This window comes from Molossus molossus, unplaced genomic scaffold (assembly GCF_014108415.1).
Source record: "Molossus molossus isolate mMolMol1 unplaced genomic scaffold, mMolMol1.p scaffold_m16_p_21, whole genome shotgun sequence".
Lineage (NCBI taxonomy): Eukaryota > Metazoa > Chordata > Mammalia > Chiroptera > Molossidae > Molossus > Molossus molossus.
In genome coordinates this window covers 42,402,284-42,427,745 of record NW_023425357.1, presented here as the reverse complement: position 1 = coordinate 42,427,745, position 25,462 = coordinate 42,402,284, and the positions used below count along the sequence as shown (strand labels likewise).

The window sequence follows — 25,462 nt, the reverse complement described above, 5'->3', positions numbered from 1 at the left end:
TCGCCGTCGGAGGCGTGCCCGCTTCCAAGATGGCGGCGGCGGTGGCAGTGTCTGGTGCTCTCGGCCGGGCGGGCTGGAGGGTCCTGCAGCTGCGGTGCCTGCCCGGTGAGGGGGCAGCCGAGCCGGGGAGCAGGGTGGAGCGGGGAGAGGGCGCGAGGCAGACCTGGGCCGGGTGCGGGGCGGAAGAGGCCGTGGTGGCGGCTCGGGAGCAAGGTGAGGTGAAGGACACGGGCGCGGAGCCGCCGGCGTCCCGGGATTGAACGGGCCATCTGGCTGGCTTCTGCCCTCGGTCAACAGATGTGAAGGCCCAGAGCGGCAGAGCAAGGCCTGTCACTCCCATTTAATAGGCTTAACGGAGCCCCAGAGAGGTCTGTGGGTGCCCAAGGTCACACAGCTCGTGGGTTGCAGAGCTCTGACCCAGTCTCATCACTCCCTTGCGAAGCCCCTGGGCCAGGAACACTGAGGGACAGAGTTAGAGACAGCCGCAGAGAGCACCTAGTATACTGTTTTTTGTTAGTCATTTCCTCGACACGTCAATAATTCTGTGATACCCTTGTACCACCTTTGCCACTATATCGGCATTATTTTTGTTTGTACGTCTGAGTGCCTAAAAATATAGACGTTTACTTAAAAAAGGAAACTTTGTATCACTACCATAAATGGAAAACCGGTGTTACTTTCTGTAAATAGAATGTATGCATTGACACATTAACAAAAATATGTAGCTAATAAAATAATAAACATTCTGCATTTCACCTAAAATCTCGTAAATCACAGTGGTTCCTCAGTGTTTCTTTGGATCCTCCTGTCCTTTTTAAAGTTTTATGAATATTCACCCCATTTTTTCTATAGAGCTGTTATTTTTACACATATTGTGCTGTATTGTTGTTTTTTTAAATTATTGTTCCCTGAGTTGATCTATAGATTTTTTTTTTTTTAAGTGAGTGTCCTTTTTTTATTCTTATACAAAACTCCAAACTAAATGAGATGTTGCAATATTGCAGATGAAAGAGCAGATTGTCACAATATAAACACTAGGGAGTCAGTATTCAGACCTAATTTCTAGTCCAATTCTCTTGCCATGATATATAAATATGAAACATTTTCAAGTCACTTTCACTTTTTGTTTCAGCCTCAATTCCATTGAGTAATAGAGACTTCTTAATTTGCATATTTTGCTTTATTTTTTAAAATAATTTGCATATTTTAAAGTCATGCTCACTGGGATGAAATGGTTTGCCCATTACCACACAGCTAACAAATGATAGAAATAGGCCTAGCAGCCCGGTCTTCTGTTTTCTGGCTCAAATTTTTGTCTCCACATCATGTCTCAAGGTTGCCAAAAATCATACCCATGATTTTTGCCTGAGACCCATCAGTTGGATAAGTGATTCTGGAGGGAACTCTGCCCTCTTTTCCTCTTCCCCATTCCTTATATGACTCTAGGTCTCAAAGGGTCTTCTCTGGTAAGTGTCCCTGACTTATCAGTCCAGTTTCTATTCCAGTGGCCCACTGCCGACCAGCCCTGGTGCACCGTGCCTTCTATGCTTCAGCCCTGCAGCTGAGGTCTTCAAATGAGCAGAAGCAGCAACCTCCTCCCTCTTTTTCTCAGCAACATTCTGAGACACAGGAGGCAGAAGAACCCAATCCAGAGTTTTCTCGTCCACCCCCCAGGTAGGCACTGGAACCCACACCACTCATTTCTGGCCACTTTGCATGCTTGGGTGTATCTGTTCGCCTTCTTCTCTTCTCTATTCTTCCCACCTTGCATCGTTTTCAAGACTATCTTTGGAAGGAACCTATTGGGGGTTTTTTTGTTTTGTTTTAAATAAGTTTTTATTGATTTTTTTAGAGAGAGTAGAAGGGAAAGATAGAAATGTCAGTATGAGAGAGAAACACTGATTGGCTGCCTCCTGCACGCCCCACCACTGGGGATCAAACCTGCAATCTGAGCATGTGCCCTGACCAGGAATGGAACTGGGACTTCTTAGTCCATGGGATGACACTCAGACCATTGAGCCACACCAGCTGGGTGGAACCTATTGTTTTTTAATGAAAATGGTGCCTGTACATTGTAAAACATCTAAAGGATACAAAGAAGTTCACAAAAATAAAGCAAAAATTACCATAAATCACAAACCCAGAAATAACTGCTAATATTCTTGTTAACATCCTTTAGACGTTTCTCTAAGCATATTTCATATATAAACCTATGTATATAATAATGATTAATTACATTAGTGCTGTGGCTCTGTTGGTTGGAGAATTGTCCCATGCACCAAAGAGTCATGGGTTCAATTCCCAGCCAGGGCACATACCCAGGTTGCAGGTTTGATCCCTGGTCAGGGTGCATATGGGAGGCAACCAATCGATGTTTCTCTCTCACATTGATCTCTCTCTCTCTCTCAAATCAATAAAAACATATCCTTGGTTAAAGATTAAAAATAATAATAATAAAGATTAATTACACTATATTTGCTGTTCCAGAACCTGTTTTTGCACTCAGTAGTACATTTTAATGTCTTTTCACAGTCTGTATTATTTTAATAATTACATAATATTTCAGCAAAAGGGGGTACCAGAGTTTATTTAACCTATCTTTTATTGATGAATATTTAGATTTCCTTCACTGATATGAAAAATAATTTTGATGAAGTGTGTGATTCAACAATGGGAGCACTGATTCAAAGGATATGCACGTGTAGCATTTCATTACCTATGTGGGGCCATAGTGCCCTCCAGAAATGTAATAATAATTTAAATTTTCATTGGTTATTTTTTCTTCTCAATCCTCCACCACTGAGAAGTTCCTTTAGCTCTGAAATTAGAGTATTCCCAGTCATTTTTCTGGTCTCCTGATTACAGTACTTTTCATTTCAGTTCAACAAATATTTTTTGAGGATCTGCTTTGTGTGAGGCTCTGTAAATAATATAACCATTGTTTTGGAACTCATGGAATTGCCATCTGGTGCAGATACAGATAAAGAAACTGCTAAAGGCTGTAAACAGGGAAATATGGGGAGCTGTAGGAGCAGGTATCTTCTTATTGTATGACCTCCTCTCTCACTGCTACCCTTCTCTTAGTGACCATATGGGAGGGGAAGGATGATATAATTTCTACTGTGTTGGCATTGCAATACCGATACTGACACAAAAGTAAATGTCCTATCAGTGTGTGCTTAGAGGAGTCACAGAGTTATGGTTTCTGGTCAAACTTATTTTGCATGTGAGGGGGCAGGCAGTGAGATGAGGTGTTCTGGGCTCTGTCCCCATATCTCTCTTGGATTTGGGTCTCAGGTACACAGACCAGGGTGGTGAGGAGGAGGAGGACCATGAGAGTGAGGAGCAGCTGCAGCACCGCATCCTAACAGCAGCCCTGGAGTTCGTGCCTGCCCATGGATGGACAGCAGAGGCAATCGCAGAAGGAGCCCAGGTGTGTATAGGTGCGACTAGGGCAGCCTGACTAAGATCAGCCAGGAGGGAGTTAACATCAGCCAAAGCAGAGGCCTCATGCATCTTCCAACCCAGCTTGGAACCCCTCACCCTCTAAGATTTTCTGTTTTGGCGGGAGTTTCTTTCCCAATAAGGTGGAAATAGATTCATTTTTAAACTTTTTTTTTTAATCCTCACCTGAAGATATTTTACCATATATCATCAGATAGAGTGGGAGGAAGAGAGAGAGGGAGAAAGAGAAACATCGATGTGAGAGAGACACATTGACTGGTTGCCTCCCACATGACCCAACTAGGGCTGGGGATGAACCGCAACCGAGGTACATGCCCTTGACCAGAATCGACTCATTGGTCTGCAGGCTGACGCTCTAACCGCTAAGCTAAACCAGCCAGGGCTAAACTATTTTTTTTTAATATAAAAAGAATATAAGATGGAGTTGGTTCTTGGGAGTTAGATTGTAAAGGTAGCCCATTAAAGAATTGTCTATGATAAAAACTACCATATTTCTTTGACTCTAAGATGCCACTGGTTGTAAGAAGCAACATTGTTTTATGCATCACTAAAAAAGAAAAACACTGCCTTTAAACTCTGACGCATCATCAGTTGTACGATTCACACTGATTGTTTAAAATGAAAAATATGTGCATCTTAGATGATGAAATACAGTGTTTGGAAACTCCCAGGAAGATCGCCCTGGCAGGTTTGGCTTAGCAGTTAGAGTGTCGGCCCGCAGACCAATGAGTCTCGAGTTCGATTTCCGTCAAGGACATGTACCATGGCCCTGGTCGGGGTTGTGTGGAAGGCAGCCAGCCTATGTGTATCTTTCATATCGATGTTTTTCTCTCTCTCTCTCTCTTTCTTCCTCCCTGTCTATCTGAGATAAATGGGAAAATATGCTCGGGTGAGGATTAAAAATTGAAGATCTAGGATTAAATTTGACATTTGAAAATCCTCATTTTGGGTGCTGGATGAAAAATGGATTGGAGGCAGAGAGAGTCATTGGGGGCTGCTGCCAGTAATCCAGGATAAATGAGGGTTTTCTGGCCTAGAACAATGGCAGTGAACGTGGGGACAAGTAGGTAGATTCGGTGATAAAATGGCATAGGAGGGAGTGACAAGAAGGCACCAGAGTTGCCAGTATGCCTGTGTGAGTACGTGTTGGCACTGTTTTCTCAGATTAGGGTCACTGGAAGAGGACAAGGTTTGGGGAAGCATGGGTACAGTTTTGAGCTTTGTTGAGTATGAGGGGTCTTTGGGTCAACCAATGGAAGACTTAAGCATGCAAAAATGAACTATCTGGACTAGAGTATGTTTGGGATGTGTATATATACATATATATACACACACATACATACATGTATATGTAAGTGTGTATATGTGTGTGTGTGTATAGTAATTAAACCATAGAAGGGATGAGATTGCCTAGGTAATGTGAATGTGCCAGCATATAATAATGTGAAAAGAGAGAGAAATGTAGGCCCTCAAGGAACTCTGACATTTAAGGGTGGGGTAGAACAGGATGAGCTGGCAAAGAAGGCTGAGATAGAGTAGCCTGATGTCTGAGACAAAGCAGGAGAATGTGGATTAAGTAACTGGACATTGGTTACTGTAGCAGCAGCCAACTGGGGAAGTACCTGGACAGAAATAATTGAAGGGGGTTTGAGGAATGAGTAGAAGGTCAGGAAGTGGAGAGGCGTTTGGCTGTGAAGGGTGGAAGAAAGCGAGTGTACACCAAGCAGGGGAAATGGATGGAGTTCAAGCATGTCTGGACACTGATGGGAGAGTGCACAAAAAAGGGTGAGGTGAAGAAATAAGAGAAAGTGGCAAAATAAAAAGTATGAAGTTCCTTGCCCTGGCCTGTTTGGCTCATCGGTTAGAGCGTCAGTCAGCTCGCAGACTGGAAAGTCCTGGGTTCAGTTCCCGCTAAGGGCACGTACCTTGGTTGCAAGTTGTCCCCGGCCCCAGTTGGGGTCATGTGGGTGGCAACAACTTGATGTGTCTCTCTCACATCAATGTTTCTCTCTCTCTCTTCCTTCCTTTCTCCCTCCCGCTCTATCTGAAGATAAATGCAAAAATGTCCTCCAGTGAGGATAAAACAAAAAAATAAGTATGAGGTTCCTTGAAGGAAAGAATTACGAGATCTGAAAAACAGGTGGAAGGACTGGAGCTAGATGCGTTAGGGCTGGAGAAAAGCTGCAGGTTTTGTTTCTAGAAGAACAGTAAGGAAGTGTCTAGGAGATGGCTTCTGTGTTCTCTGTGATGTATGAACCTGAAGTTAGGAGAAAGTGGAAAGAGACACAGGTTGGGAAGAAGCAGAGAAAGTTTGAAAGAATTATTACAGAAAGTTGTGAAACCAGTAGAGGACAGAATGTACCAGGATTGTTAAGAAAAATCTGATTATGCTGAATATTCTGTGGTTAACCAGCTTTTTTCACTCTGCATATTTCCACTTACAGTGGCTGCACAATACCTATTTTATTCATTTGAAATAAATTGGTAGACATTTGGGTTTCCAATTTTTTAGTATTATCAACCTATTTGCATGACATTTTAAAGTACATTTCTGGTTGGTTTCTTTAGGACAAATTCGGAGTAGAGTTGCTGTTTCAGAGAGTGTATCCAAGGAGACAGAAACTACACCAGTTATTCCAATAGAGAGAATTTAATAAGTTCACAATAATAATAACAATAAAGAATTGTCAACTCGGTATAGAGTGGGTAAGCCGGGAACTGAGAGGATAGAAAGAACACCAAGATGCTATGGAGGTAGTGACTGCAGGAAGTAGCTCCCATCCCAAGGGCTAGGGAACAAAGGGAGGAGTTGGAATTATTAAAACTAGAAGTTTGCAGGAGAGTCACTGTGGAGGTGACACTCAGACCTCTCAGGAGCAGCTGGTACTGAGGTCTCTAAGTAGGGAGGAAGGGTCCCCTGGGGCTAGCACCCCACCTCTTGGGGGAGGATGGAGTGGAGCAGGTGGGTGGGCAGGGAGAGGATGGTTACTTAATGAACTAGTTCTGCAAGTGTTGGGAAAACTGTAAACATTGCATCACACAACCACTAGGAGACAAATCAGCAGGAAGAAGAAAGCCCCTTCTTCCTCCTGCAGCCTCATGGTCTCCCTCCATCCTCTAGAGACCCTAATAGAGAGCCAGAAATGTGGTTTGCAGAGCCCCAGCCCCTGCATCACAAAGCAGATAATGAAGGGCAGCTTTGGAGCTGAGATAATAACTCAGTAACCGGCCAGAGCATTTGTGTATTTTGGATGTTCCTGTTACACACACATTAGAGGCGGTATAGCCTACTGTTTAAGAGCTTTGGGCCTGAGTTTCCTCATCTGTACAATGTGGGTGATGATGATATCCACCTACTAGGTGCACATAGTAAGGGCACAATCACTGTCGTGTGGATGCTGCTCAGCTCTGATGTTGATGTGAATATTGCTAGATTGCCCTCCAAAAGGGCAGTCACTTCCACCAGAAGAGAGGCACTTTCCCCACTCCCAGTGGTGGGAATTTCAAGTTAATGTTTTTCTTTTTCATTTCTTTTCTGTCTACTTCTGTCAGGGTTCTGCCTCCAGTAGATGCTCGGGGATTGCTGTGTATCGGGAGTAGCAAGTGATTTTTGTGACATCATTAATAACTTCTCGACAACTCATTAAGAAAAGCTTTGTTGTTTTTTTTTTTTTTTTAAACAACTGGGAGACCTAGTTTCCAAGCGATTTAAGTTAAGTGAATTGGTGAGGGAGAGAGTTGTGAGTGCTCTTCCTGAGCCCCTTTTTGTATTAGGACTCCAGGTTACAAGTGTCATAGCTCAACTCCAACTGACTCAAGCAAGAAAGGGAATGTTTTGGCTCGTTTAGTAATAGAAAAGCCTGGAAGTAGCTTGGGCAGTGTTCTTAGATTGTGAAGCTGGGAACTCTCTTTCCAGCATATCTGCTTTGATTTCCTCTCTGACCTCCATTCTCAGCAGGGGCATCCCATGCAGGACTAAGAATGGCTCGGCAGACCCAATGGAAAGAGAGCCCCTCTTTCCCATCAGACTAGCAAAAGTCCCAAGGTGGTCTCTCAAGGCCTGGATTTGGTCATGTGCACATCTCTGAGATGGCGCTGTGAACTCCCATCATCCAAGTCTGTGTCCCATGCTTTGCAACACACCAGGGAGCTTGGTGGAGTGTGGTTAGCTTCACCCAAGTCTCATAGATCAAGAATGAAGAATGGGGTAGCCCTCTGGAAATGAAGCTGCTGTTACTAGAAGGGGCTTCAGTGATGAACAGGCAACACATGTCCACTTACAGCCACCGTTCTGTTTTCCCTCTCCCCTCTGTAGTCTCTAGGTCTCTCCAGTGCGGCAGCCAGCATGTTTGGGAATGATGGCAGTGAACTGATTCTGCATTTTGTGACCCAGTGCAACGCTCGGCTCACCCAGGTGCTGGAAGAGGAGCAGAAGCTGGTACAGCTGAGCCAGGCAGAGTAAGTCCTATGGCACTATAACTCAGGGTGGCAGCTAAGGCTCTGGTGACTCAGGCCCCACTGGCTGTCCCCAGGAGGCCAATCCAAGCAGCGCCAGAAGAGAGCAGTATTGAGCAGTCCTGCTACTTCGATGGGACTGACAGGCAGACACCTGGCTCTGACAGCTGTAGTCAGGCCAGCGTCTGGAGCTAGCCAGACCCTCCTCCCTAGGCTAGCACTGAGCCCATGCCTTTGACCCAGAGACACACTGTTTTCTTTTCCCTTTCCAGGAAGAGGAAGACAGACCAGTTCCTGAGGGATGCAGTAGAAACCAGACTGAGAATGCTGATCCCGTACATTCAGCACTGGCCCCGGGTACAGAGTCCATATCCAGGCCCCAGGGCAACATGTATTCAGATTGATAACTGTCAGCACCTTTCAGATGTTAGCTCACTGTCTCCACAGACCCAGGGATGTTCCGTGCACTTGGCAGAGCTAGGTTTCAGATTTGGGGGGTGCCAAAGAGAGTGACTTGGAGCCCTCTGTGTCTCAGTTCCTGGTGATGTAAGTGGCCTGGGTACTGGATCACATCCTGGGTGGGGTCTGAGTGGTCCAAGTGTGCCTGCAGGTCTTCAGTGAGGAGGAATCCATAAAGGAGGTTAGAAAAGTCAGCAGAGTGTATTGGCCATTGTCATTAACATGCCTATTGTTTTCTATATCTCAGAGGACTGGACTTCTTTTCAAATTGTCAGTGTGATGCTTAAGAATTGGAGTATTCAGCCCTGGCCAGTTTGGCTCAGCGGTTAGAGCGTCGGCCTGTGGTCCGGAGAGACCCGGGTTCGGTTCCCGCTAAGGGCACGTACTTCGGTTGCAGTTTGTTCCCGGCCCTGGTTGGTCGTGCGGGTGGCAGCCACTCGATGTGTCCCTTCACATCGATGTTTCTCACTCTCTCTCCCTTCCTCTCTCTCCCTCCCATTCTATCTGTACAAAAAATGGAAAAATATCCTCAGGTGAGGATAAAAAAAAAAAAAAAAAAAGAATTGGAGTATTCATTCCAAGAGCTTTTCTTCCCTTTTCTGAAGCTTCTTTTTTTGTGTTTCAAAGCATGTCACAGTGTGGGCCATTCTCTCAGTTAGGAAAGTAAAGTCAAAGCACATCAGAAATGAGAGGAACACAGAGATCATCTGGTGTCCTCCACCTAGCCGGGACACTATTGATCACATAATTTCAGTCAGTCAGTTGACAGACACTTGAACACCGCAGGCTGGGTGTGAAGGGAGTATAGCCGAGAGTCGAGTCTGCCCCCTGCCTGTACTTGCCACACTTGATATTCAGACCTGTGGCCTTGACTCATTCCATCTCACAGTTCAAGTGATAAAACAGTGCATTAGGCCCTGGCTGTCTGCTGATTCAGCACATTTCCTTCTGGGCTCCTTCACTAGGAGAAAACTTTCTAGCTAATCCAGGACCTTTCTGTCCAAATCCCATAGACCCCAGCCGAGGATTTTACAGTGGTAAAGTGACAAAACCTTGTACTGTCAGGAGTTGATGTTGGCTAATGGAGGAGTCTCTGGGTTGTGCCATTGCTTGTATTAGTTGAAGGATTTGGTTTCAGGGTTTCAGGTAATAATCACTTGAGTTAAGCAACAAAAAAAGAATGTGGGGAGGAATTCATTGAGGTTGCAATGGGACACCAAGAGCAGGAATGTTACTGGGCCCTGGAAGTGGCCTAAAATTTGGACCCAGAAACTACCTCTTTATTCCCCTCCTATTTCTGCTGCTTCCTCCATGTGACCTCCTCCATTCTTGCTCTCAGTACTCAGACCAGGCCAGGAGGGTAGGATCAGCCCCTGGCTCCTATCAGCTGTGGTCAGGGTTATTGGCTGCCAGGTGGGGGTGGAGAGGTGGGTCTCAGAATGAGAGCTGGGCAGGCCCCCTTACATACCTCAGTGGAGAGGTGAAGCACCAGCCACCTATGCACTGTTTTCACCTGTGTGCTATACCTATCTCTCTCTCTCATTCTCTCCGCAGGCCCTCAGCATCCTCATGCTCCCTCACAATATCCCATCTAGCCTGAGCCTGCTCACCAGCATGGTGGACGACATGTGGCATTACGCTGGGGACCAGTCCACTGATGTGAGTGCTTTCTGCAGGCCCACAGGATATGGGGAAAAGCCTGGGTTAAGCATTTCTTCAAGAAGCTGGTGAAATTTCTTTGATTGTAAAGCCCTTCATGGGGCCTGTAGCATCATTCCCATCCTGGTAAGGAGAGGCTGAGGTATGAGGGAGGGCCCTCAACAAGCCACAGTGGAATCTAGGTCGTCTTCATTAAGGAACCAGTGCTCCAGCCACAAACCAGTGGTCATTCCTTCCGACCTGTATAGTGGTGACACAAGACGTCAGAGGGCCTTATAATTGGGTTACCATTTTATAATCCATTTCCTGGCAGTCTCCTAAAATGTAGATTCTGCAGCAGAATTTCTCAGTGTATTACTTCCATGAGACTGATTTTTTTTAATGCCATGGAGATACCATTGCTTTAAAAAGAAACTCCCACACCAAGCCAATCTTGGCCTGCTTTGCTAAGAGATCAATAAGCCTTTAAACAGGCACAGGAAAGAATGTAACTTGTTAATGATATTTATTTCTGTTTAGGAAAATTTTTTAAAAGTATACCTTCATAAAAAGAAATTAATATCCAGACTAGGGAGGCAAGGAGATACTCCTACCACAGTTCTAACATAGTGCTTTAATAAACATACCCTGTGGGAATATAGCAGCAACAGAGATGGTAGCAAAATGAAATTAGAAGGCAAAGAAATTAAAAGAATAAAACACAAAGCAGCTGAGCTAGTGTTCTGAAGGACAGTTTGCCAGGACAGTTGGAGTCGCTAAAGGACTTGCTCTCTCAGCTTTTCCTAGATGTTCTAATCTGTCCATGGTTCTGTCTCAGCCATCACTTTTCTAGTGAACACACCAAGGTTTGGTCACAACTGGCTGATTGCAGAGCCTCCCTGGGACTCAGATGTCCTAAAACTTATTCTTTTCACCAGCAGTTCCAAAAAGGACCAGATGTAGCAAAGTCACCTGAGATGCTTAGTAAACATCAAGACTCCTGGCACTTACTTCAAACCCCCTGACTCCAAACTCTTAAGAGGTTAGGCCTAGGAGCTTGCTTTTTTTTTTTTTTTTAAATCCTCACCAAGGATATGTGTTTATTGATTCTTAAGAGAGAGAGAGACATCGATGTGAGAGAGAAACATTGCTCTTGCCTTCCATATGTTCCCTGAATGGGAATAGAACCCGAAACCTTGGTATGTGCTCTGATCAGGAATTGAACCAACCCCCAACCAGCTGAGCCATCCAGCCAGGGTGGGAGCCTGCAGTTTTAATCTCCCAGGTCATTCTAATGCACAGCCACGTTTGGAAACAGTAGTGTTGTCCAGAGGGCCATATGTATCTGTGAGGAAAAAGAAATCAGGAGGAAGTCCATGAGTGCCAATGGCTTTGGGTAGAAATCACCCCCAGTTGCCCCCAGCCCTCCACAGCAATAGTGGTGACCCACCTGCCTGGGTGGGTTTCTTTGCAGTTCAACTGGTACACCCGCCGAGCTGTGCTGGCTGCCATCTACAACACAACAGAGCTGGTGATGATGCAGGACTCCTCCCCAGACTTCGAGGACACTTGGCGCTTCTTGGAAAACCGGATTAACGATGCAATGAACATGGGCCACACTGCCAAGCAGGTAGTGGGGGCTAGCCATTTAGGAAGCCTCCTTGCTAGGCACACCATCCTCCTCAGGTCATAGTTGGGCACTGTTTGTTCTCTTGCTGCCCTTTGGCCTTAGCTGACAGTCCTGAGGGCCCTCTCAGGGGGCCTGGCTAGTTCTTTTTATACCAGCCCTTCCCCAAGAGCCACACTTTGCCCATTTGTGTTGTGTTATCTATAGGCTCTTCCTCCAATACACAGGCCCTCTTGGCTCTACCTGTTGGAACTAATAGACCTGCTGGTTTGTCCTGTCTTTCCTTTGAGCTTGTTGTGGGGGTGCTTAAGAAAACCTGACTCTTGACTCCTTCTAGGTGAAGTCCACTGGAGAGGCACTGGTGCAAGGACTCATGGGTGCAGCAGTCACGGTGAGTACTTCCTAGCTCATCCCTGCCCTCCCCCATCCCATTCTGGTCCTGTGCTCCTTATTTATTTATTTTTTTAAGTGTTTTTTTTTTTTATCCTCATCCAAGGACATTTTTGCATTTATCTTCAGATAGAGCGGGAGGGAGGAAGAGAGAGAGAGAAACATAGATGTGAGAGAGACACATCAACTGGTTGCCACCCACACAATCTCAGCCGGGGCTGAGGACAAACTGCAACCGAGGTATGTGCCCGTGCCCTTAGCGGGAACCCACCCTGGGACTCTCTGGTCCGCGGGCCAATGCTCTAACTGCTGAGCCAAACCGGCCAGGGCCTGTGCTGCTTATTTAATGTATCACTCACCCCAAGTAGTTTTGTAGCCTTATACTGGAAAGCTAGTAATGAGACTGACAGTGGTTCAGTCTCAGTCTCTTGATTCCAAATATCTCACCTTTTAATTTTTTACTAGCTGATCTATGTATCGTAGCCACGTGTGCTGCCTTGAAAATCCTTATCTTTCCCATTGGAGTCCTGGGGTAGGGCAAGGCCTCAGCACTCTCTCTGTTTCTGTCCCTTTATCAGCTCAAGAATCTGACAGGTCTAAACCAGCGCCGGTGAACAAGAAGAGGTATGAGCTAGAGTGCCCAGAAGAAAACCTGCGAATATATTTAAAGGACATTGAAAAGTACAAAGTGCCATCCACAGGACAGGGTTTAATGGGGAAACACTAAAGGACTCCTAAGTCACTACCACAGCCACCAGAGAACCATAGGGCACTTGATGATACAGTTGTAGCTTGGGACTGGGCCACTTCTTCAGTTCCTAGTACCAAGCCTGGCTTCCTGATGCCTTTCTGCATTGCAGCTGTGTGATTGAAAAATGGCTCTCATCCAAGTATTCAAGCCACAGAAACCCAGCACGTCCCTGTCATGGTCTCACGGGCACCTTGATCATATCTTAATTCTCCTAGAAATGCTCTCTGGGACTCCCAAGTCAGAGTCAGAGAATCTGAAGCTACCCCAAGTGGCAGCTGATCCACAGCACAGGCACTTGTAACCAGAGGCATTCCTTGCAGCCATTTCCTCTCCAGCATCCTGAGATACTGTACCTGGGACCCCCTCAGAAAGCTGCCCACCTGAGACTGGTGCCTACTGGACAGTGGTTCACAGCCCAGCCAGAGCTGGGGTGTCAGGCCTGGTGTTGCATTACACCAGTGTGTGTGGCAGGATTATTAGTGAACTTAGAGTCTATAAAAATAATAATAAATATGTTTGAATCAGTTTCCTGTTGTGTAGTTTTCATACAGACCATGGCAGGTATCCAAGACCCCAGAGAGAGCAGTGTTGTGAAAAGCTTGAGGCTTGCAGTCAAGTGACTGGAGTTCTGGTTCTGGTGCTGCCTAATACTAATGGGCAATATGACAGCTCTTCATCTCTGGGCCCAGACTTCCCATCAGTAAAAAGTGAGTGATAGGGGCCATCCCCCTCAGCATCCTTTGGCTGCTCTTGTCTTTTGCTAATCATTTCAATCCTTAGCTTTAATAATTTCCTTGGCCTCTCCCTTTGCAAGTCTGGTTAACTCTTGTATTGGCCAACTCAGGCTGCTATAACAAAATACCACAGATTGGGTGGCTTAAAAATTAGACATTTATTTCTCACAGCTCTGGAGGCTGGGAAGTCCAAGATCAAGGTGCCAGGCAGTTTGGCTCCTGATGAGGGCTTTCTTCCTGACTTGCAGATGGCTGCCTTCTTCTATTTGTGTTCTCACAGGGCAGAGAAAGTACTGTTGACTCTTCCTATTCTTGTAAGGGCACTGATATGAAGGTTCTACACTCATGACCTCCCAAAGAACTTCAGATATCACAATAAAAGTTAGAACTTCGAGATTTTAAGCAGACATAATTCCGTCCATAGCATGTGTCTTCTGCTTCTACCTAAGTCAATTGAATATTGGGGGAAGTCACAAGCTAACGAATTTTTTATGTCTTTTGGCAGGCCTTCCACTGGTCTCTTTTGGCACCTGTCTAATTCTTTTTATCTCAACACCTTGTCAGGTTCCCTGTGGTAGCTATTCCAAATTTTATTCCATTCTTTCCTTTATCCTTAATAGCATCTCTCTGGCTCAGCAGACAATTGCTGCCTTCTCTATCTCAGGAAGATGTGTCACTCCTTGCTAACACAAGTTCCTCTTCATCTCTTCTAATTACTCTTCTGCCCACTAAATGGAGCCTCCCCTCCCAAGTTCTATTTTAGGGCCTCTTTTTACTGTGGGAGCAGCTGCCACCTTTTTGAGGCCCATTCAAACCTCTCCAGGCTGTTCAGGGAATTTTGGTCATTTTTTTATTGAGTATTCACCCAATGAGACACACACTGGCTGGCACTGAGAATGCAGAGATGAAAACTTCCCCTCCCACCCAGTGCAGCTACACAGAACTACAGATGATGCTTTAAAGAGCATTGTATCTTCCTGCAGGTTGAGAAATACATGATCTAGGCTTGAAAGGGAAAGGGTACATACCTACCATTCAAATATATTTTACCTAAAGTATACTTTTGTTTCTCCAAAATGTACAAACTTCATTCTTTTTATTTTTTTAAATATATTTTTATTGATTTTTTTTTTTAGAAAGGAAGAGAGAGAGGGAAACATCGATGTGAAAGAGAAACATAAATCAGCTGCCTCATGATGCACACTCCCCACTGGGGATCAAGCTGCAACTCAGGCATGTGCCCTGACCAGGAATTGAACCTGGACCTCTCAGTCCATGGGACCACGCTCAATCCACTGAAGCATAACAGCCGGGCCAAACTTCATTCTTTTTAAAGACGTCATAGTATTCCTGTGTTTGTATATTTCACCAGGTCTCTCAATGGATAATTACTTTTGTTTATTTTTCAGTGTTACAAACCATGTTGCAGTGATGGTCCCTGTAAATGCATTTTGCTTACAACTTTAAGTATTTCTACAGAGTGAATTCTTGAAAGTGTTATTGTTGAGTCAAGGATGTATGTATGCCTAGCGCGTGTGGCTCAGTGGTTGAGCATTGACCTATGCACCAAGAGGTTGAAGATTCGATTCCTGATCAGAGAACATGCCCAGGTTGTGGGCCTGATCCCCAGTGGGGGACATGCAGGAGGTGGCCAGTTGATGTTCTCTCTCATCGATGTATCTCTCTCTCCCTCTCCCTTCCTCTCTCTTTAAAAATCAATAAAGAAAAAAAAGGATGTATGCATGTTTTACTAAATCACCATCCAAAGTGGTCAAACCTGGTGCATTTAAAACAAGTGGTGGATGTCTGGCCGATGTGGCTCAGTGGTTGAGAGTCGACCCATGCACCAAGAGGTCGCTGGTTCGATTCCCAGTCAGGGCACATGCCCAGGTTGTGGGCCCAATTCCCAGTGTGAGGCATGCAGGAGGTGGCCAGTCCATGTTGTCTGTCATTGATGTTTCTACCTCTCTCTCCCTCTCACTTCCTATCTCTCTCTAAAATCAAAGGAAAACAAACAAAAATAAATAAAACAAATGGTGGCTAGAAAACAGCGGGCCCCGAGCAGTCCCGGCCTCCGAGCAACAGATGGCGCTGTGGGAGCGCTTCCGAAGAGGCGGCGGTGGCCGCACTCACCGACTTCCGGCAACTTCCGGTGCCGCGGCGCGCCGCGGAGCTGACGCCGGAGGCTGTCCGGCCGGCGGGGCGCGATGCCGTATGCCAACCAGCCCACCGTGCGGATCACGGAGCTTACCGACGAGAATGTCAAGTTCATCATCGAGAATACGGACCTAGCGTAAGGCTGCTGAAGGGAGCGCGCGGCGGCTCTGGAGCGCCGGGCTTCAAGCCCAGGGACGCGGGGGGCGAGGTGGTGTCTGCAGGCCCCTGTGCCATGGCTTTCACTTTGGGAGCCTGGGGACGCGGGATCGGCATGTCGAGGCTGCGGTGCCCTCACTCAGCTTGGTTTTCATCCCTCAGGGTGGCCAATTCTATTCGAAGGGTCTTCATCGCTGAAGTACCCATAATAGGTAAGCGACCCCCGCCTCCTGGTAGGCAGGACCACGGATTCCCCCTAGACTCAACCAAGCCCCCGGACTCCCACCACCACACACACCTGGGGCTTCTACCTCCAGTCCTCGGTTGGGGCGGGGCAGGGGCGGGGGGGGGGTGTCTGAGGAAACAGCCACCTCCCTGGCTCCCTCGGGCCACTCACACTTAAGTCCACCTTGGTAAGAGAGCGTGGGTGCAGGAGTCTGCGAACTTGGTTCGAGTACTGTTTTCACTTCTTGTGTCTGTGAAACTTGGGCAAGTTTTTAAACTGTGGACTGTAGTTTCCTCTAACTTTGGGAAGCTAGTACGTGTGAGGGGGATAACAAGGATTAAGTGAGGTCATCGCTATTAAGTGCCTTGCGTTCCGGGAGTGTTCAGTGCCAGTAGGTGTCTTTTTATGAATATTTCTTCAGCTGCGTTTATGGAACATACAAGTACAGGCGGTGGCTGGGCACTGGGAATGCAGAGCTGCATAGTGCAGGGGTCTTGCACTCATGGAGCCCACAGTGAACTTGCAGGGGAAAGAAGAGTCCACAGACAGCACTAATGCAAGGTAGCCATGTTCCAGTAGTTCAGGAGAAGCAGAGCCCCAGTGTTGTTGGAGCTTAGAGGAGGGAAGATCTGTTTTTGCTGTAGTTCCAGCGTGATGCTACAGGTATTTTGCGCATTTACAAATATACAGTTCTACAAATATTTTCTGAGTGTCAGCTTAGAGAGTTTGGGTTAGGAAAAAAATAAGAAACATAAGTCATCTGCTGCAGCAGGTGTGCCGACTCCTAAGGAAATGAGCAGGTCAAATAATTGGTAAACAGGAGGACATTGTAGTTTATCCATCACCTGCACCTCGAGTCACTTCAACTCAGAGCTTGGTGTGCTGGTCCTCCCTCTGCCTAATCACTCCATGTCTCTGGGCCTCAGTTTCATCATGAGTGAAATGAAGGAGTTGTACTTCTTAAAAATATATATATTTTTTATTGATTTGAGAGAGGGGAGGGGAGAGGGAGAGAGAGAAATATCGGTGAGAGAAACATCGATCAGCTGCCTCCTGCACGCCCCCTACTAGGGATCCAGCCTGCAACCCAGGCATGTGCCCCAATGGGAATCAAACCAGTGACCTCTTGGTGTACAGGACAACGCTCAACCTACTGAGCCACACTGGCTAGGCAAGGGAGTTGTACTTTATGATGCAGCCTTAACATTCCAAATGTAAATATCACATTTCCCACAAAATTCAGTTCTGCAAATAATTGAGAACCTTCTGCGTTCTAGGCTACAGCGAGGAATACAAAAGTTAAGACATCTCAAGACCTCGTCCCAAGGAATTTTCAAAGCTTGAGGTAGAAACAAGACATGCATAAATGTAACACAAGACACAATATGACAAAAGTCTTAAGAGAAGTCTGGATAGAATTTTGTGAGGGAAGAGCTTACAGGGAGGGAGTAACTGCATCTATATTGTGGAGGCTCAGAGGATTTTAACCTGCACTGGAGAGGGTAATAGCATGCCAGAGGAAAGGGCAGGGATCATAAAGGGGCAGAGTCAGAAAAGGCTGGCTTATGGTCCTTATTTAACTTTGGTTGAGGGAAGCAAGAGGAACCGTAGAACAATGCAGGCTGGGGCCTGGCTGTGTCTGGTCCTCCTGACCTCCATTTCTAGTGTCCACACCCCTTATTTGGCAGGTGGGCTCCAATGCCATTTGCTTTATGAATTTGTTTACACAAAGGTAACGAACGAATGAATGAATGTGTACCTAAGCCAAGTGTGTGTGAGCACATAGTCCTTCCCCTCCTAATTAGCTCATTGCTGGTAGGGATTGAATTTTATACTTTTAGTATATACCTTGCCAATTAAAGGAATTCTGTAGTCTGGCCGATGTGGCTCAGTGGTTGAGCATCGACCCATGCAGCAAGAGGTCGCCAGTTCAATTCCCGGTCTGGGCACATGCACAAGTTGTGAGCCTGATTCCTAATGGGGGGCGTGCAGGAGGTGACCAATCAATGTTCTCTCTCATTGATGTTTCTATCTCTGTCTTCCTGTCACTTCCTCTCTCTCTCTAAAAATCAATAAAGGAAAAAAAATTTAAGGGAATTCTGTAAACATTGGTTGATTGAGTGATAATGAGGTATTAATAAAGGATAATCTGGTCATTATACCATAAAATGAGATGTGGACTCGAAGTCTGTGTTACTTTCCTCTGAGGTTTTCCCTAAGATTTAAATACCCAAATAGTTTATGTTCTTGGATGTGGTGTTGGCATGATTAGCAAATATAATTGCTTCCCACAGAAATACTCAGCTCAAAAAAGCATGTTCCTGCTCTAAGGAGCATGTACTATCTGTACTATTCTTTAAGTCATTGTTTTTTTCTGTCATACAGGGAATCCTCTGCATTAAACCCTCCTGAGTAGGGAAGGAGAGTGTGGTGTATGTGGTTTTTGTTAAAATGCAGGTTCCTGGTTCATATTCTAGAGCTGTGTGAATCAGAGTCTGGCATCCTGGCCCAGGCCTCTATAATTTAGAAGTATCAGATGATTACTAAATCTTGCCAACCATGGCTCTAAGCCTTTTAGGTAAATTTGATGGCTAAGCTCCATGTCTGCTTCCTTCACTTTTTAGCCATTGACTGGGTTCAGATTGATGCCAATTCCTCAGTCCTTCACGACGAGTTCATTGCTCATAGGCTTGGTAAGTGCTGGGTGTGGGAAGGTGAAAGGAAGGGGGCTGTGCCTGGTGTCAGAGAGGAAGCCTCACTTCCAAGGGGACTTCTGGGTTCTCCTTTTGGCTTGGCCTTCTTAAAAGTGCTTTTCCGTGTCTTCCAGGATTAATCCCCCTTACTAGTGATGACATTGTGGACAAGTTGCAGTACTCCCGGGTATGCTGGGTGATTGGGTGGAACGTGGGGCAGGGGAGGCGGGGGACTTCAGTTCTCAGAAGGATTTTCCTGACATCTTGCTTCTAGCCTTTAGAAAGACAATATGGTGATGTTGTTTAGAGCCCAAGGCAGGCATTGGTCCTTGGTTTTGATGGGCCTCAGATTGATTAGTCTCACAGGGCATCAGGGAGTCTCTTTAGCCAGTCACACAAGAGGGGGTATACACCAGAATGCCCGTGTATACCAAACAGGAAAGCTGATTCATTTCAGAGTCTGATCTGTTCAGATTCTGCTTTCCAGAGCATCTCTTCCTAGTGACAGGGACCTAAGAGGCTAAAGGGAGTCAACAGAAGGTTGGGGAGGGGGGAGGACAGGAGAGGGAGTGAGAACTGTCCCATAGAGCAGTACCGGAGGAACTGTCATAGTGTCTGCCAGACTTGTGACTCATCCCATAGGTGATGCTGTTAAACCTGGCCCCCTTCCTCCAGGGCTGTGTTTACCCTTCCATGATAGGCTGGCAGGCCTCAGACTAGGGAGAAAATAGGACAGGATAGGTTACCTGCATCCCTTCATCAGGACTGCATTACGTAATAGCTTGAGACTGTTCCCTCTTGATGGATTTGGATGGTCCTGAATTAGCCCATCTTCTACTTCCCAAGGGCATGCCATTTTTATGGTGGCCAATTTGATATGTCCTACAAATATACATAGTTTCAAAGAACTATTCAAGTGAAGTTTGGAGCTAATATAACACATACTCATGCTCCCACCAAACAACTTGTCACATTTTAACATTTTTCCATATTTGCTTCACATTGCCAAATTTTTGTTTTTAAGAAATCACAGATATTGGTGGGGACAGGTGTATAGCCAGTTGAAGAGGAGTTTGGCAATATCTTGCTTAAAGATAATGAATGTCCTGTGGCCTAGCAATTCTTTTTTGTTGTTGTTGTTGTTTATTAAAATACATTTTAATTTCAAAATGTAATAGAATCTACAGACCTCCTGTATACATTTTTGGGGGACACCGTTTACATAAAAGATAGGATTGTAAGCAGGGACTATTGGAATAAGAATAGGCAATGGAAAGTAAAATAAAATAAAATCAATGATCATGAAACAAAAACTAATTGGCATAAGAAATAGCCCTGGCCAGTGTGGCTCAGTTGGTTGAGCATCATCCCCTGTACAAAGATGTCACTGGTTTTACTCTAGGTCAGGGTACATGCCTGGGTTGTGGGATCAATCCCCAATTGGGGGCATGCAGGCGGCATGATTTCTCTCTCATGATCCATGTTTCTCTCTGTCTCCCCCTCACTCTCTCTCTCTAGCATCAATAAAAACATTAAAAAAGAAATACAGAATAAACATACCATCAAATTTTGCTGAGAAGATAAATCATTCAAAAAATATAGCAAAGGGGGCTTCATCCATGATGTCAGAGGACAGTGTAAGAGGCTGGAGTAAAATCTACTTGACTAAGTGTTCCTTCGAGTTTATTTTCCATGATTAGCTGCAATAACAAATGCTTTTCATCCTGTACTTCATCACTCATGAAGTCAGTACACCACGAGATAATCTGCACTCTGTTATATTAATAGTTCCCTTTATACCTTCCTCTATATTCATTGTTTGCAAACTCTGACTTTTTTTTAAAATTATTTTTGTTACAGATGTTTCTCCTTTTTCCCTCACTGAGTCCCCTAGCAATTCTTTTCATTAAACTTTTTCTAGTGTTACATTTCCTGAAAGATGATATAGTCTTTTTTTTTTTGCTTTTCTGAACATCTACAGAAAAGTTGAAGAAACAGAATAATAAATTCCCATTTACTTTTGACCTTTAGTCACCAATTGTTAATATTTTGCTACATTTGCACATATGTATATATGTATGTATGTGTGTGTGTACATATATATATATATGAACTATTTGGAAGAAAGTCTCAGGTACGTGACCCTTCCCCTGCCTACTTCAGCGTGCATGTCCAAAGAATAGTGATATTTTCCCAAAAAACCACATTGTTAACATGCCTAAGAAAATCAGCACCAATTTGTAATAACTATGTCCAGTCCATATTCAAATTTTCCTAGTTGTCCCCCAAAATGTCCTTCATTGTTTTTTGTTTGTAGGTATGTGATTCAGTAAGATTTATATATTGCATTTGGTTGTTCTACCTCTTTAGTCTTTATATCTCGACTAGACTCCAGACTCCTCCTGTCATACTTTTTTTTTTTTTTAGTTTGAGTGCCTTTTCCTATTTTTATTTTTCATTACATTTTGATTCTTCCATTTAGATTTCTAAGAATGAGTCAGTCTTGCAGGTCTAGGTCACCTTTCCACCTCACCTGTGTGTGACTGCTGACTGTCCACGTGTGGCCTCTGGTTCTCCCTCATTGACTCCAAAACATCAAAAGCAGGGTGTATTTTCCTCGCTGGTGTGAGGGGAGAACAGTAACCTTGATTACGTTCTAATAACTTCTTGCCTGAAGTTAAACTGTAGCAGATAGTACCTAACAGGGAATGGGATTTTTAAGAATAGCAAGCTGTTGATAATTCTTGAAGCTGAGGGATGGTTACAGTCTATTATACTCTTCTTGGCTTTTGTGAATGTATGAAATTTTTCATAATGGTCAATAGCCTAGAATTTGAAAGGTACTGTTTTGAATAGTTTTCTTTATTTCATTTTAACTGATTCCATTCCTGAGCTAGTCCACTTAGTTCATGGGAAGCTGAACTAGAGGATTGGTGCGGTTCTCTGGGGAAGAGCATTCCCAGGGCCAGGCTGAGATATGAGCAGTGCATGTCCCAGTGGCCCTGACAGCTGGTGGGTGTGGAAGGAAGCATGGGTGTCAGCACCTATGGGTTGTCTCTAAACTGGGAAGTGCCTGCATTTGAGAAGGTTACCAGATTGATACAGTTCCCAAGGGCCTGAAGATGGGTCAGCCCCATTCCAAATGAAGAACTGTAAGGAACTGGGGATCAGAAGCAGGGGGTTCAGGATCCACCATCTGTCTGTAGACTCATTCCTGCTTTCTTCCTGCCTCAGGACTGCACTTGTGAGGAGTTCTGCCCAGAGTGCTCAGTGGAGTTCACTCTTGATGTGCGGTGCAATGAAGACCAGACTCGTCATGTCACGTCTCGAGACCTCATCTCGAACAGCCCCAGGGTCATTCCAGTCAGTGTCTAAGGACAGCCTCCCTGCCCAGAACCTTTGCTCTTCTTCTGCCTCCAAGTGGGCCAGACTGGGGTGGATTCTTCCCTCTCACCCTTGGTGCCTAGAAGTGCTCATTCTGGACCCCTGCCAGGGTGGGCGGAGGATTGTTGTTGCCCTGTGTCCCGTCACCCCAGGACCCTTTTAAAAGACCACAGTACTGTTTTGACTGAGGGCTGTCACAGAGCCGTGAAGTAGTCACCAGCACAGATTGGGTCCTAGTAAGCACTCCTGCCCCCTCGTCCCCAGCTACCCTGTCCCTGGTTGGGCCGGTTTCAATCTGGAAGTGCTTGCCAGAAGTGACTGGGAGATGAGCTGCTAATAAATGTCTCTGTTCGGGCTCCATGCAGGTGACATCCCGGAACCGAGATAATGACCCCAATGACTACGTGGAGCAGGACGGTAAGGGGATGGAGTGAGTGCAGATGTCTACCTGACCTGCTGCTTTGTGGAACAGCAAGGAGGCAGTGACCAGACACAGTCTGTCACGCTGCCTGGTCTCCTCAGCTGGCCTTTGGTCCGTTTTTCTAGATGTGTGTAGTCTTCAGTGACACTCCAGGCAGAATGTAGGAGGACTATGCCTCTCCTGGCCCCTTGGCTGACCCGTGCCTCTCCCCACAGACATCCTCATCGTCAAGCTGCGAAAGGGCCAGGAGCTGAGACTTCGAGCCTATGCCAAAAAGGGCTTTGGCAAGGAACATGCCAAGTGGAATCCGACTGCAGGGGTGGCTTTTGAATATGATCCCGACAATGCCTTGAGGCACACAGTGTACCCCAAGCCAGAGGAGTGGTAGGTTCCAGCTGGGAATGACGGCGGGCAGTTACAGTGGATGGGTGGACATGGCTCCTTGTGACTGAGATGGGCAGGCTCACTTTGGCACAGGTGCCCAGAAGCAGCGGTAGTAGCCCTGTGCTGGCTGACCTATGTTTGATCGCAGGCCCAAGAGTGAGTACTCAGAGCTGGATGAGGATGAGTCACAGGCTCCCTATGACCCCAATGGCAAGCCAGAGAGGTAAGAGCCCCGGCCAGCACTAGAAGGTAAAGTGTGTAAGAATGTACAGTTTGGGTGCAGGCTCTGAGTCAGGGTGACTGTTTCCCTCACATTCCGGGGCTGATGACTGCTGAACCCAAGCTGGACACATTCCCTTTTAGTCACTGTGAAAAAGAGGGGCCTCCAGTTATCCAAGCTGTTCCTATTCTGATTTTCAACCTCCAAAGAAGGGATCAACCCAGGACCAGAAACTGACTAAAGTCTTCTAGTGATAAACATGGAGATGCTGGCCCATGCAACCCACTTACTGTGTTCTGCTTTCTCCTCTGTGTGGGATACAGCTGTATGGAAGTGTTCTAGGGGTTTCACAATATCTTTTTGAGGTGGCTATAGCCTCTTTGAGGTTGTGTAAAGAGTACTGTTTGTAAGAGGACGGAGGTCAACCCTGGGGCATGGTTGAGTTCCTGGTAGGAAAGGGGTCAAGCAAGACGCAAAGGAGGCAGGGTGGCCCTGGCCGGTTTGGCTCAGTGGTTAGAGTGTCGGCCTGCGGTCCAGAGAAACCTGCGTTTGGTTCCCACTAAGGGCACATACCTCGGTTGCAGTTTGGGCTCTGGTTGGGTTGTGTGGGTGGCAGCCATTCGATGTGTCCCTTTCATGTCGATGTTTCCCTCCCTCTCTATCTGAACAAAAAATGGAAAAATGTCCTCGGGTGAGGATAAAAAAAATCGGGTGGCCCTGGCTGAAGCTCAAGCTAGCTGGTCTCTTGGGGAGGGCTCTCACTGGACTCTCCCCTCAGGTTTTACTACAACGTGGAGTCCTGTGGCTCTCTGCGCCCTGAGACCATCGTCCTTTCAGCCCTGTCTGGATTGAAGAAGAAGCTGAGTGACTTACAGACCCAGTTAAGCCATGAGATCCAGAGTGACGTGCTCACCATAAACTAGCCGCAGCTCATCTGCTTCAGCAGAAAGGGATCCGAGCAGCAGCTGTTTTCAGGTCTCTCCTGAGGCTTCTAGCTTCTGGGGTCTGGACAACTGTCACTTAAACATTCTGGCAAGCCATCAATACCAACTAGGGCAGCGGTTCTCAACCTGTGGGTTGCCACCCCTTTGTGGGTCGAACGACCCTTTCACAGGGGTCACCTAAGACCATCAGAAAACACATATTTCCGATGATGATTCATAACAGTAGCAAAATTACAGTTATGAAGTAGCAACGAAAATAATTTTATGGTTGGGGGTCACCACAACATGAGGAACGGTATTAAAGGGTCGCAGCATTAGGAAGGTTGAGAACCACTGAACTAGAGAGTAGCAAAGGGGAAGAGTAGGCCCATCCCAGCTTGCTTGGTCACAGGGGCATTACCAGGGGTGCCACTGGTATTTGAGGCAGGACGGTCTTACTGGACATTCAGCATCCCTGGCTCTGCCTGCTGATTGCCAGTCGTCTTCCCAGAATCCAGACCTCCCCCATTTCCTGATTTTCCTGTATTGCTCGAACTACTTTCCTATTGAAAACCACTGTACCTAGACCCTCCTCTTTTGGTCATTTCAGCTTTTTACTTTCTGTCCAAAAATTGGTATTTTCATAGTTGTATCTTAGATTTCTGGTGTTAGGATTGAGTGCTAGGACTCATTCAGGCTGCCTACAAACCCAGTCCCTGCCCAGGGTCAGCCTACACTCCCCTGATATTCCCGAGTGTCCTTAATTTGAGAACCCTTAGAGAATAGTGTTAGACCCTGGCTGCCCCCTCCCCAACCCCCTGCAAATAAACCATGTATTTTATTCTCTTTCCATCATTTATGACTTCACTGCCAATGACCTGCTTATTTAGTTTGGGATGGGAAGGGGAGGAGAGTGGGTGGCCAAGGGTCTTAATGAAGGTCTGGCCTTAACCCATCAGTCCTGTAGGTAGGAGCATACCCAAAGCAGTTAATTAGGCAGCCTGGCAGGAGGAGTCTGGAGAAAACCAGAGATACAGCACAGAAGGAAGGGATATTTATTAACAGTAGAGCTTTTATTTTTGGCAATAAAGAGCACAACATAATCTCCTTCATGCGTCATCGTGCCACTAGCTGAGCCAGCCAGCTCTGCCTCCCCCTCCAAGGCCTTGGGCCTGGCTCTCTTCAGGCTAGCTTCTTCCTCTGGTGGCCATTCCCTGCGTCAGCTTTGGAGCTGAGCTGGCAGTGGCCACCTCCCTGGCTGCAGGGCTCTGCTGGAGGAGCCTCCTGCTTTATCATCCCCCCACCACAACTTGAATAGTGGTTATTTACATCAAGGTAACAAGTTCTGTTCCCACAAATCAGAACCCTAAAGTATTAAA

General features: G+C 46.1%; 2 protein-coding genes across 4 annotated transcripts; both read left to right on the top strand.

Annotated features, from left to right (window-relative positions):
- The first annotated feature begins 20 nt into the window (after window positions 1-20).
- Window positions 21-13,394, top strand: COQ9 (coenzyme Q9). Of its 3 annotated transcripts, XM_036275952.1 has the most exons (10): window positions 21-105; window positions 1,506-1,674; window positions 3,298-3,433; window positions 7,781-7,923; window positions 8,193-8,277; window positions 9,934-10,038; window positions 11,492-11,647; window positions 11,982-12,035; window positions 12,613-12,658; window positions 13,326-13,345. In XM_036275952.1, exons 1-9 carry the CDS (start codon window positions 30-32, stop codon window positions 12,646-12,648), a joined length of 960 nt encoding a protein of 319 aa, XP_036131845.1. In that variant the 5' UTR covers window positions 21-29; the 3' UTR covers window positions 12,649-12,658; window positions 13,326-13,345. The 3 variants fall into 3 exon arrangements, with proteins under 3 accessions (XP_036131845.1, XP_036131841.1, XP_036131842.1); XM_036275948.1 differs by lacking the exon at window positions 12,613-12,658 and having other exon boundaries at window positions 13,326-13,394; XM_036275949.1 differs by lacking the exon at window positions 13,326-13,345 and having other exon boundaries at window positions 12,613-13,311.
- Window positions 13,395-15,669: 2,275 nt separating this feature from the next.
- On the top strand, window positions 15,670-24,304 carry POLR2C (RNA polymerase II subunit C). Its single transcript, XM_036274468.1, has 9 exons — window positions 15,670-15,812; window positions 15,995-16,044; window positions 18,683-18,751; window positions 18,886-18,938; window positions 21,986-22,114; window positions 22,501-22,552; window positions 22,772-22,940; window positions 23,089-23,163; window positions 23,939-24,304. Exons 1-9 carry the CDS (start codon window positions 15,727-15,729, stop codon window positions 24,081-24,083), a joined length of 828 nt encoding a protein of 275 aa, XP_036130361.1. The 5' UTR covers window positions 15,670-15,726; the 3' UTR covers window positions 24,084-24,304.
- The last annotated feature ends 1,158 nt before the right edge of the window (window positions 24,305-25,462 follow it).